Source organism: Rana temporaria, chromosome 5, assembly GCF_905171775.1.
Source record: "Rana temporaria chromosome 5, aRanTem1.1, whole genome shotgun sequence".
NCBI lineage: Eukaryota > Metazoa > Chordata > Amphibia > Anura > Ranidae > Rana > Rana temporaria.
Window position 1 is genome coordinate 287,590,477 of NC_053493.1, and position 12,969 is coordinate 287,603,445.

The window sequence follows — 12,969 nt, forward strand, 5'->3', positions numbered from 1 at the left end:
TGGGAGGAAACCGAAGTACCCGGAGGAAACCCACGCAGGCACAGGGAGAACATGCAAACTCCAGGCAGGTAGTGTCGTGGTTGGGATTGGACCAACGATCCTTTTTACTGCTAGCATATTGTGAATGGGCACGAAAATGTTTTACTCAAGTGCGACCATCTACCAGGTGAGTATACTCTTTTGCACAGCGTCAACAAGAAAAAGAGCTATGATACTGAGCTTTTTATACCTACACTTAGAATGCCAACATCCTTTATTAAAAAACATACTTCAGACCTGCATGCCCATCATGACTGATCTCCTTTCTCTATACACAACTTACGATGCCCTTGTCACAGCAACCATTTGCCTACACACAGAAGTTGACATCAAATTTAGGATTAGAGCGAGATGCTGCCGATTGCACCCAAATATGAGAAGCCACAAAATCTTGCTCCGCCAATGTATTGACAGTGGAGACAAACTATAAAGCCCCAACCAGATGGTACCTGGTTCCCTCTAGATTGGCTTGATCTAACCCAATCTGCACAATACGCGGCTCTCAAAACTGGACAGGTTGGGTCATTTGGAAGCCATGGATCTCACATTTTCTGCCCAAAGGATTTGACCGAGACCTCCTTAATGTTGGATGGAGCCAACAGATCTTACCATATAAAACCACTCATCCCACCCCCACTTTTTTTTTTACACTCCCCCCCCCCCAATTGTTGCGACTGTCCTGTTGATTTCACCAACATCTTCCATGTTCTCTTCGCAGTCAAAATTGCTCAACCATCCTCAACCCCGGATCAATCTATATCCTATTGATAATGCAATGTACAAATAGTATTGACTAACTACCTGGGCTCCTTAATTGTATTACATATGCTGCTTTAATGTTCCCATCTAACCCCCCCCCCCCCCCAAAAAAAAAAGAAAGGAAAAGAAAGTCATCCTTTGAAGGGCTGAGCAGTACACATCCCAACTATTTTGTTTCGGCAGCAGATGGAAAGTCTCTGTACTGCAGCTGGAACACAGTGATGTAAATAGCGGACGCTATATAGTTTATACACCACTGATAAGGGGCACATCTATTAGCAATGGAACTAGCTTGTTTGTGCCAGCTTGGTGAAAGGAAATGTGCAGCAAGGCTGTAAAACAGAGCCGATGTGCTGCAATCTTGTGGTGTCCGCTATGTCGACAGTGAGCTTTAAAGAAATACTCCATTATCAGAGCCAAGTCTCATACTCTACCAATGACTCGGGTTAATTTTTTGCTTTAGGTTTATATATTTAATTTGCAAAGTAAAAGAAACATTTAGTAAAAAAAAAGAACCCTGACAACCCTAAATTTAAAAAAAAACAAATGACATACCTCTGTATTGGAGATCAAACTTTCCTCGTGTTGCTCTACTTGTCTATCTGAATTAGACTCTCTTTCCGATGTTCTCACATCGAATGTGGCCGATACTAGCTTCTGATCATCTGGTAAACATTTAAGGTCCTCTGCATTACAACATTAAATTTTAGAAAAAAAACAAAACGTGTTTTTAATAGGCAAGTCATGTACACAACAGATTACTACAACACTGTGATACATTTGCCTATATGTCTCAGTTTACTGCTCCCTGCTAGCCAGGTTATTGATGTGCTAATGTCCCCTCACTATTTCTAAAGGTTAATTGATCTATTGTGTTGTGTGAAGGAGAGCTGGGTTTAAGTGGCTTGTGTTAATTATTCTGATTGCTTCATTGTGGTAATTATCTCTCTATATGCGGGGTCGAGCGGTCTGGTTGATGTATTCAGTACAGCTAGTGCTCAGCGTCATTGATGTCATTGTCTAAAGAAAATGTGTTTCAGCATCGGCCCCGTCGTGTCTACCTACTCATCTGTATGGAAGCCCCAGTGTGAGGGGGGGCGGAGATTTGTCATTGTAACAGTTTTGGAAATGACATATAAGCTGTGTGTTATAACATTAAAGTCTGTGTTGTTCAAGCAGTAAGCTGGTCTCATGTGTGGCTTTCTGGGCGATTCCAGGGATATCCCTCCTCGTGGAATATTGGGGTGATTTTCGTTATGGGAAGAAGGGAACGTTGACGGGGATATCATACCGATACCGTCACAAACACTATTTAAAGCAATTCAATAAACCTACTAAACTAGGACTATGGACATATTTCATTCTTCATGCATTTCAAATGCTGTACATTCAAATACAACATCTGCATACAACCATCTGATCAATACTGGTATAGAAAACATATGGCAGACAGCTTAAATATTTGAGATATGCAACAGTCATTTTGAAAAAGTAAAATGGTATTTCTTTTCTTGCTTTTCAAACATAAACATGTCTAAGTTGAAATAAATGCTTATGAAAAAATAACATGATTTCTTTTTTCTTGCCAAGCTGACCGTCATCAAGAGAGAAAATGGTCACGCAACATATACAGGGCAAGGCAACATTATCCCTGCAAAAGGCTTTCACCGAAATCCTTGCCTGTGCTGCTTGCTCCTCCACAGCTGGTAAGCATACCCAGCACTTCAAAGTATGAGGTGGGGACAACAAGTGGCCTTCTTATTGGACTGTAATAGAACCAGGGAAGAAGTGATATATTCTTTCCTGGGGTCTGCTACGCCGATTATTTCAGTGAAGACTGCAGAAGGGAAAGGAGCCCCAATAGAGCACATATAAGATGATATATGGGCTTCAGGGGATGCCAAGACAATGTCACTTTTCGGTGCAAAAAGACAACATGACCATGTCTCTTTAAAGCCCAACTCCAGGGCTGGGTAGAAGTTTCAGAATCAGGAAAAGGATGACATCCAAAATGGCATTTCTTTATTAAATAAATGTACAAAGCTGTAAATCAGCCTACGTGTGTCGGACATTAGTCCTTAGTCGTGGTTCATGGACCAACGTCCGAAATGCGTAGGCTGTTTTACAGCTTTGTACATGCATTAAATAAAGAAATACCATTTTGGATGTCATCCTGAGTGCCCACCATCTCTTTCCTTATTCTGGTACGCTGGAGGTGTCAGCAGCTTCAAGGTCTGAGCACCGGGCGCAGCTTTTATGTTGGAAGGTTGCAGCACCTATACGCCCGTTTTCTTTGGTAAAGTTTGTTTGGACCAAGCTGGTGCCAACAAATCATTTCCTTCTTGAACAGATGTTCTCACTTTTAGTGCTGTATAAACTGCATGCAATGTCAGATTATATATATATACATATACATATACATATACATATACATATACACATACACACATACACACATACACACACATACACACACATACACACACACACACACACACACTATAGAGACAAATCTGAGGAATTCAGAGGAAGCTTTGAATTAATAAATAGGCTTCATCTGATTGAAAGATGGAAAGATGGGCTAACATTCCAACTAGTATTTAGAAATAAGAAAAAGACGTTTAAAAAGTGATTGTAAATCCTCACCTTGAAAGCAGCATATTCACTTAAAAATGGAAAACATTTGTGTATAGACAAAAAAAAACAAAAATACAATATCTCACAAGTCACATTTTTGTACATTATAATCTTTATTTGACAACACTGAATAAATGACACTTTGCTACAATGTAAAGTAGTAAGTGTACAGCTTGTATAACGGTGTTAATGTGCTGCCCCCTCAAAATAACACCATGAATGTCTAAAACTGCTGGCAATAAAAGTAAGTTCAGGGTCTTGGCATTCTTATAGCCTAGGCCATCTTTAAGTAGAGCAACAATTCTTTTTTCAGATCTTCAGTTTTTTGCTACGAGGTGCCATGTTGAACTTTCAGTGACCAGTAAGAGAGCGATAAACACCAAATTCAAACACACCTGCTCCTCATTCACACCTGAGACTTTGTAATGTCCAGTTTGGACATTCACTTAGGGGTGTACTCACTTTTGTTTCCAGCAGTTTAGACATTCACGGCTGTGTTGAGAAAATGTACACCGTTATACAAGCTGTACACTCGCTAATTTACATTGTAGCAAAGTGTAATTTCTGCAGTGTTGTCACATTAAAAGATAGAATAAAATATTTACAAAAATGTGAGGGGTGTACTCACTTTTGTGAGATACTATACCCGTTTTCCATTTCTAAAATGTAAATCACAGTCTGTTATCCGTTGCATTAGAGCTGGGGGGAGGAAAAACAACAGTACACCGAGCTCCCCAGTGAAAGGCTGTGCGGAGGGAGGTGCAAGGACAAGTCCGATTATTTAAACATTAACATCCCTTTATAACTGGGGTACTGACTACACTGTGTAAGATTGCTTAGTGTGGTCAGTTTTTAATAAGAAAGCACAGGGACTGGCAGGCATTTCACACAAAGGAAGTAATACAAAGAACAGGATACATTTTTTCATACAAGTATATGATACAGTAGACACAAATCAGGATTGGAACATAAAATGTTGGATTAACAATCTTTAAAGGGACTTCTTGTCAACAATCCAATATAACCTTACAGGAATAATCTCCTTCATGCTGTGTTGCTGCCAGTCTGTGCTGGCCATCTTCCACAACGCCCCAAATTCTCTGTATGATTTTCATATTCCCCTCTACTGTTTACTTTCAACTTCTAAAGACTACATATTCTATGATACCTTGCTGCCAACAAGCAGAGATTCTTGTACAGACTGTATCCTGAGACCTCTTCTCAGCGCCTCTAACACTGAAGCCAGGCTCTGGATTCTGACACAGCACAGACTACTCAAAGGGCATAGAGATTATGGGTCACAGAATTCAAGAAAGTAAATGTGGGGGATACTTAAGAGGTTGTAAAGGCTGAAAAAGTGTTACCTTCATGCATTCTGTACATGAAGATTAATAATAAAAACAACGTGCTGCTCCCCCCCACAGCCCTCCCAATACTCAACTGAGCCCCCTCTCAAGCCAGAGATGTGCACGGAAGCCTCGACTGTCCTAGGTCTCTCTCTCATTGGCTGAGACACAGCAGCAGGACCCATTGGCTCTCACTGCCATCAATCACAGCCAGTAAGCCAATGAAGTGAGGGCCGAGCCATGGTTTTATTTCCCTTATGGACGTATAGAGCAGGGCTCGGTAGTGAGCATGCACCATTGCCCCCATCGCAAGCGGCTTGCTTTTGAGCATTGCACAGAGCAGGAAAGTGACATTTAGTAAAAAATTGAGGTTTATTTCTTTAAAAGCAAGTTTAGGATATTCAAGATTGTTCAGATTAATAGGAGTAGGTTAGAAATTATACAATAATAAAACATTGAAATGAATATATGATTTTACATTTATGACCAAAGATAACACTGCAATTTAAACTTGCAATTCCTTTAAAAGTACTGCCTGCAATTTACAACTCAAAATGTATTTTTTTTTGTTAAATGGATGCTAACCAAGCATTAAAAACAAATGCCAAGCAACCACCCATATTGGCCAACAGAAATACATGAGCTCTACAACAAATGTTAAATTAATGACATAGTTCAAACCTGGAGTTAGGGTATCATCACAAAACTTTATGGTGTCATCATGTTGTGAGCTTTCTGAGATGTCAGACTTCCTCAGCAGCGCAAAAGGCTCTTGCTTCTCAGGAGAGATTATATAATAACCAAAAGAGGGCTTGAAAAAAAAAAAAAAAAAAAGCAAAAATTACAAGAACATCAACATTATATTTGAATGTTTTAGGACCGAAGAATAATAAAGGATGAACGCCATGGCTGAGGAGTTTTGTAGTGTTGTGAGCAAAGTCCAATGAGCAACAGACTAGTTCCCTATCAGGTTCAACTTGCTGTTGACTGTGGGCAGGTCAATAACTACTTCTCAGTCCTTAAGCACCTTCCAAATCTGCCTACTGCCATCCACTATCAAAAGGAAGGCAGACTGTAGGGGCGTCCAACCTTTTGAAGCGCAAGGGCCACTTAAGTGACTTGGTAACTGGTCGCAGGCCACAATGAGCAGAGCGAGCGGATGGCAGGACCGTGTCCGCTCTACATATGCAGAGCAGACACGGACACAGCCCACTATACACATTTATTTTTATTTTTTTGCGGATTGGATTGAAGGTAGGACACAAGTCAGTTTACATCTGCCACTCCTTAGAGGTGAATGGAGGGTCCAATTGGGTCGGACTGACCGTGTGAAAGGAGCCCATGGCTGCGGTTTACCAGCACTGCAGATGAAACGCAGTGTACCCTTTGCTTTTCTGCACTTCTATTATATTCTGCAGGTTTGGTGCACTGTCAGAAAGCTCATTAAACTCGCAGGTAATAACAGAAGTCTATGGCTCAGTGCAGGTGACCCACAGGTGCACTGCAGATGCGGATCTGTTTGAAAGCAGTCCATAACCACTGCAGAACAGATATGCCCATATATGATTTTAGTAATAAACTGACCTTTAATAACAGTATTCTAATCCATCACAGAGCAGGAGGTCGCGGGCCACATTAGAGGGCTCCGCGGGTCACATGCCGTAGGAGAACTAGCCTTTCAGTTCACCATCAGGCTATGTACACTTAGTGACAAGTCATTTTACATCATCCTATTTGGATATTGAAATCAACACCATTCCTCAATTTATCTTGCAGCCACAAAATATTTTATTTAAATGTTGAATGGGACAAGGGATAGAGCCCTGTGCAGCAAGCCGACACATTCATGACAGCTTCCCAGCCAAGACATACCCCACTTGGAGCATTTTGTACTTGCGCACAACAGCTCAGAGCTGGTATTAAAAACCACCTGTTACCTAATCAGCAAACTCAAGATAATTCTTTAAGAAACTTTTGCAGTAAAAGTGCCAGTTTCCTATAAAGTGATACCGAATTTGATGCACGCATCACCAATATCGCCTAAAAGATTCTAAATGCATGCTTAAAATTGGCACATAAAGTTCTTTAAAAAAGGAACATACTCCCAGCCCGATTGTTAGAACTTTATGAAATTCTTCTGTATGAACTCAGAATCTGTGCGGTTTTGCTTACTGAAGAGTTAGAAGACCGAAGAAACTGAAGAAAAGAGCCTAGTGTCAGTTCATGGCATCACATGCTATGATTATACAAGGCACATGGAAAGGAAGGGGGGGGGGGGGGGGGATCGGACTGAGTCTAACCATGCAGACCAGATTTGGAAATATTTGTTTGGGCAGCCTTCACTCACACATGTCAATGAGTACATGGGAAGTGCAGTTTTAATAGCTAAACACCAATCATTGAATGAGGTAGAAAGTTTACATTTGAGGAAAATTTCCTTTCCGGCATAATAGGATGTTGTAGAACTATAGTTTTGCATGCCTGGAAAGAGCAAGAACAATATATACTTAGAAACAGAACAATTGGGTCCAGGGTCAAGTATAACTCAAGCACCTTATCCTACCAATCTTCGACTTGCTGCCAATAGGCAGAAAATAGGGGGCAGCTCCACAATACATGATAAAAGCGTGCCAATTGTATCGTGACACTTATTGCAGAGAAAGATAGAGGGGTTGATGTTACGCAGCCTCTGAGGGGTATAATATAATCCATGTAAAAATTCCAATTGCATAAATGTATTACTTATTACCACCAAAAGAAAGCTCTTGTGGGGAAAAATAAGGGACAGAAATTTATTTACAGCATTGCATGACCGCACAATTTTCAGGTAAAGTAACGCAGTGCTGTATCGCAACAAAATATACTTGTCATGAAGGGGGGGTAAATTTTCCTGACGTCAAGCGGTTAATAAATAGATCTGCCTCTTATGTTGTTTCTATTATTAAAGAGTTCGATAGGGTGTAGGAAAAGGAGGGAGAAAAAATATAAAAATAAAATACAAGATTAGGATTTCTATAGGACGGAAGAAGAGATGTGTAGGCTTGTATAGAACTACACATTAGGGTTGTCCCGATACCACTTTTTTAGGACCGAGTACGAGTACCGATACTTTTTTTTTTATGTACTCGCCGATACCGATACTTTTTTTAAATGTGTCCCCAAATGCAGCCATGTTCCCCCCCCCCCCACATTCCAGCCGTGTCTCCCCCCACCACATTCCAGCCGTGTCCGTCCCCCACCACATTCCAGCCGTGTCCGTCCCCCACCACATTCCAGCCGTGTCCGTCCCCCACCACATTCCAGCCGTGTCCGTCCCCCACCACATTCCAGCCGTGTCCGTCCCCCACCACATTCCAGCCCTGTCCGTCCCCCACCACATTCCAGCCCTGTCCGTCCCCCCCCACATTCCAGCCATGTCCCGTCCCCCACATTCCAGCCATGTCCCGTCCCCCACATTCCAGCCATGTCCCGTCCCCCACATTCCAGCCATGTCCCGTCCCCCACATTCCAGCCATGTCCCGTCCCCCACATTCCAGCCATGTCCCGTCCCCCACATTCCAGCCATGTCCGTCCCCCACATTCCAGCCATGTCCGTCCCCCACATTCCAGCCATGTCCGTCCCCCACATTCCAGCCATGTCCGTCCCCCACATTCCAGCCATGTCCGTCCCCCACATTCCAGCCATGTCCGTCCCCCACATTCCAGCCATGTCCGTCCCCCACATTCCAGCCATGCCGTCCCCCATACCTTGATGCCGCCGTTAATCAGCGTGCGGGGAACATCCCCCTTGCGCGGGATTGGACAGATCATCCGTCCAATCCCGCGCAAAGGGGGAGTGTCTATACGTGGCGGGGATACAGCTATTCAAACGAAAGCTGTTCCCCGCACGCTGATTAACGGCGGCGGCTTTGCGGCGGCGGGAACAAGTATTCTATTCTAGTATCGGGGGTATTTGCGGTATCAGTATCGGGACAACCCTACTACACATGATTATATTTTATATACGTTTATGTTTAAGGAATAAAATCTGGATACTGAATGATATTTTTTTTATTCTCTTATCTTATTTTTCCCCCTCTTTTTGTTAGCAAAAAATGTACCAAACATTGAGTAAAAAAAAATCCTGTGGGGAAAGAATGTGGCCAGAGCTGTGCGAGTCTATGGACACAGCCCAACTTGGGAGCATGTCAGAATGAGTGCCTCCATAGCACAGGGCTTGCTATGGTGGCACACAGGGTGGAGAGCGCCAGCAGGGGACCTCTGAAAAAGGGACCGCTCTGTGCAACATCCTTAAACAGAGCAGGTCAGAATATGTTTATCATTTTAATTTAAAAAACTGTGAATAGCAGAAACATCTTCCAAACAAGCAAAGAACAGAGAAGCACAAATGAACCAGCAAAAAAAAACGGAGGAACGATGTTTGTAGGTGGAGCAATCCTGTGCTGACCAACAGATAATATTTTCGCCAGTAACAATTTCTGCTGTAGGCAGCCGTATAACCTGCGAGTCTAAGAAGATTTATGCAAAATATCTAGTGTGCTTAGTTACCCTTTTAACATCTTCTCCTCCACCAAGACACCCAAGGGCTTCTGATCTCTGACCAAAGAACTCGCCTAAGGAGAGGCGCAAGTAGCTTGCATCTTCTGGACATAAATCAGATGCCACATTAGATTTAAGTAAAACATTTGTATGGACCGGCATCTTCCATGATGAATCACCCAGACTAACAGAGAGATTTTCCAAATCCATCTTTTCTTCCTATGAAAAAAACAAACATTATGCAAGGGAAGGTTATGTAGAGAAGCAATTCATACAATTAGACCTGGTTCACGCCAAAGAAAATTAGCCTACAGTAGAGGGTTTTTGCACTAATAAAACAAATCAGACAGCATACTGGGTGAAGATTAAAGGCATATTATTTGACCCAGAAGTGAAAGCATGTCATTTTACTCCTTAGACAGATAAAATTAACTAGGGCTGCAACTAACAATTATTTTCATAATCGATTAGCTGGCCGATTATTGTTTCGATTAATTGGATAATGGCCCAAAAAAAAATTAAAACATTTAATTTTTCTTCTTTTTTAAGGCCAATTTGTTGTTGAGCAGATTATAAAACACAAATTGCCGCAAAAACACATTACTTGCTTTTCTGCAGCTTCTCCATTGAAGTATATTGAACCAAAAAAAATTAAAAAATAGCACCGTTTTGCATTAAAAAGTCCTTGCCCTTTCCAAATACGCAGCAGCTGAAAAAAAATCATGGATGTGAACGTGTCCCATAGGAAAACATGTAAATGAACTGTAGTGTTTTTGCAAAAAGCACCAAAAAAAAAACAGAGGTGTGACCCAGGCCTGAAATATTTACAGTAGCGATTTGCTTTTTTGTACTATAAAGGGCTAATGTTAGTTGTTTTAACCCCATTATGTTACTGGCCGATTAAATTGATTATGAAAATTGTAATCGATAAATTTCATAATTGATTAGTAGTCGATTAGTTGTTTCGGCCCTAAAATTAACTGAAAAAAATTAAAATCAAGCAAAGAATTTAGTGTAAAGAAATTAAATGCATTCCTTTCAGGTTCTCTTGGTCTCTAATAAAAAAAAAAAAAATAAATAGAACTATTAGAGCCGGTTCACACTGGGGCGACTTGCGATCCGACTTCATGTCGCCTCAAGTCGTCCCAAGTCGTGCTGTAGAGAACAATGCAAGTGAATGGGAGCAGTGTTATTACACACGACTCAAGGCAATCCGACTTCAGAAAAGGTTCCTGTACTACTTCAAGCCGACTTGTAGGCGATTTGTACCCATTGATTTCAATGGAAGTTGCCTCAGAAGTCTGATCACTGTCTTAACTGAAGCAACAATACAGGAAGAGAACATACATTTCTCAGGCAAACCCCTCCCTCCCCTCCCTCTCCCAGAGCGGATTGTTGTTTTATTGGCCACTGGAAAGTCTCCTGTCCTGGAGAGGACTTCAAGTCGTGTTGTAAATCTCCCCAACTCGCCCTGTGGTTCATGCTCAAGTCGTGTTGGAGTTGCTTCTGAAAGTCGTGCTGGAAGTCGTGTCGCCCCAGTGTGAACCGACTCTTAGGACAACGGTTTCCTGGCAGTACTGCAGGATGCTACATCAGCAACAGTGCCATTTCCTAACCAAGAAAGGTGGAGTCAAGGAAGCTGCATAGGCTTGCGTTTTTTTTTTTTTGGGGGGGGGGTTCTAGCAAGGGATCCAGAGTAGGGTGGGCACCGTTAACCTGACAGAATAATCTTAACATGTTCCCTTTAATATTTTAAAGCTAGGCCATCTTTCTACACTGGCATATTGGACCAGCGCATTTCATTAACAAAAGGGACACAAATGAGATACTGTCTATGAAATGCCACACGTAACCAGAAACTGAGGTGACTACAGTTGGCTACATATTGCATTTCAATATCTTTAGTTATACATCCAGGCTGCAGTCCAGGAGGAGGAAGAAGCATCTTTTAACAAAATGTGCTTTTCTTTAAAGCAAGTATATAAAAAATAAAGAAAAACTTTCATCGCAGTGAAAGCTCCTGGTGCAGTAATGGCTCAAGGCAGGTACACACGTCAGCCAAAGGCCTCTGTGCACACATCCTATGGCCTTTTCAATTTCAGGTCTTAAAACGTTGCATCGCTAACACCTACCGAGCTGCTCACTGCATCTGAATTCAAGTCCTCAGGGAGTCATAATTACATTTAAGCACATGGATCACCCACATAGTTTTACAGAAAATACTGCTTTGTTCTAAACAATTTGCAGAGTTTTCACAATAGTTCACCCTTTTAATGTGAGGGCAAATAGCCCATCAAGAAGGAAAACAATGAGACGCAATGGTGCTTCTTGGCTTGCACCCTTCACTGTTAAAGGTTAAAAAGCAGAGTGAACCCCTAATCAAACACATAATACAGCAACACATTGGTATTTTTGCAACATCAAGATTATTGTCTAGTTGGCTGTGTGTTAAACACAAGGGAACTTTTGTAATGTCCTTTTCATTCCTCATCACAAAGCTACAGTGGCAGGGGGAAATATTTCTTTTTAAACAACTAAAATGCATGCTGAAGGTCTCCTCCCCCTCATCTACATTCAAAAGGAAACACTGCTCTTTTATTCAGGAGAATGAGCTTTAGGCTTTTCAAGCAAGGCAAGAAAAACAACTTAAAGAACTGCTTTATTAGAAGCAAACTATAGATTGGATTTGAATTATCCATCATTAAAATGTAAAAAAAAAAAAAAAAAAAAAAAAGAAGAAGTATTTCACCATCAATTCAGCTTTAACCCATATACAATGTATTTAAAGCGTACAAAGTTAACAAAAATACTTCAACTTGCTGCCTTGCCTATATTTTCTAACCCATGGAATTAAGCTATAGCAATGAAATGTATACACTTACCTGAATAAATCTGTGCTCCTTTTCAAATTCAACCTGGTCTTCAGCTAGCTTTGTTATAGCATCAGCTGTGATAAGATGAAATAATTAGCAAACAGTACTGATTGTACTTCCTAAATGAGGTTGTCAGGTCCAAAAGGAAACAGATAAATAGCACCAGTCATACACCAGCCTGGCTGTTTAACACAATTCTTTGAGGGCCAAATCCTTGACACTTTGACCCAACAAGGTCATGTACGTTGGCATCTGAACAAGATATTTCGCTTGTGCAGAGGGCCAAGTAGAAAGCCAAATTATGACTGCATAAACCTTCAGGTGTAGTAATCCAAACGCCAGACAATTATCATAATCATTCAATAGATATATTCAAAAACACATAGCATATAGAAATGTGAGCAAACAGAATAAAATCGCTCAGACCTCTCAAATAGTAACTTAAAGTGGTTGTAAAGGCAGTTTTTTTTTTTATATCTTGATGTATTTAGATAAAAAAAAACTTCTGTGAGCAGCAGCCCACCTCATACTTACCTGAGCCCCATCTAGATCCAGCGATGTTGTAGCATTCTCGGCTGTCTGGGACTCCTCTTCTCATTGGCTGAGACAGAAGCGCAGAACCATTGGCTTCCACTGCTGACAAAGTCAGCCAGCCAATGAGGAGAGAAAGGGGGCAGGGTAGGGCCGCAGCTCTGTATCTGAATGGATACAGGGAGCTATTGCTTGACTCAGGTGCCCCCACATAGCAAGCTGCTTGCTGTGGAGGCAGGCAACAG

General features: G+C 41.5%; 1 protein-coding gene across 2 annotated transcripts in view; it reads right to left on the reverse strand.

Moving 5' to 3' along the window:
- Nucleotides 1–12,969, reverse strand: part of CEP192 (centrosomal protein 192) — a 190,263-nt gene that overhangs the window by 101,550 nt on the left and 75,744 nt on the right. For both annotated transcript variants that reach the window (XM_040353923.1, XM_040353922.1), the window contains exons 15-18: nt 12,203–12,267; nt 9,330–9,539; nt 5,463–5,592; nt 1,354–1,484 (exon numbers count right to left, since the gene is read on the reverse strand). In XM_040353923.1, coding sequence (XP_040209857.1) covers nt 1,354–1,484; nt 5,463–5,592; nt 9,330–9,539; nt 12,203–12,267 — 536 coding nt within the window. The remainder of the gene's footprint in view (nt 1–1,353; nt 1,485–5,462; nt 5,593–9,329; nt 9,540–12,202; nt 12,268–12,969) is intronic.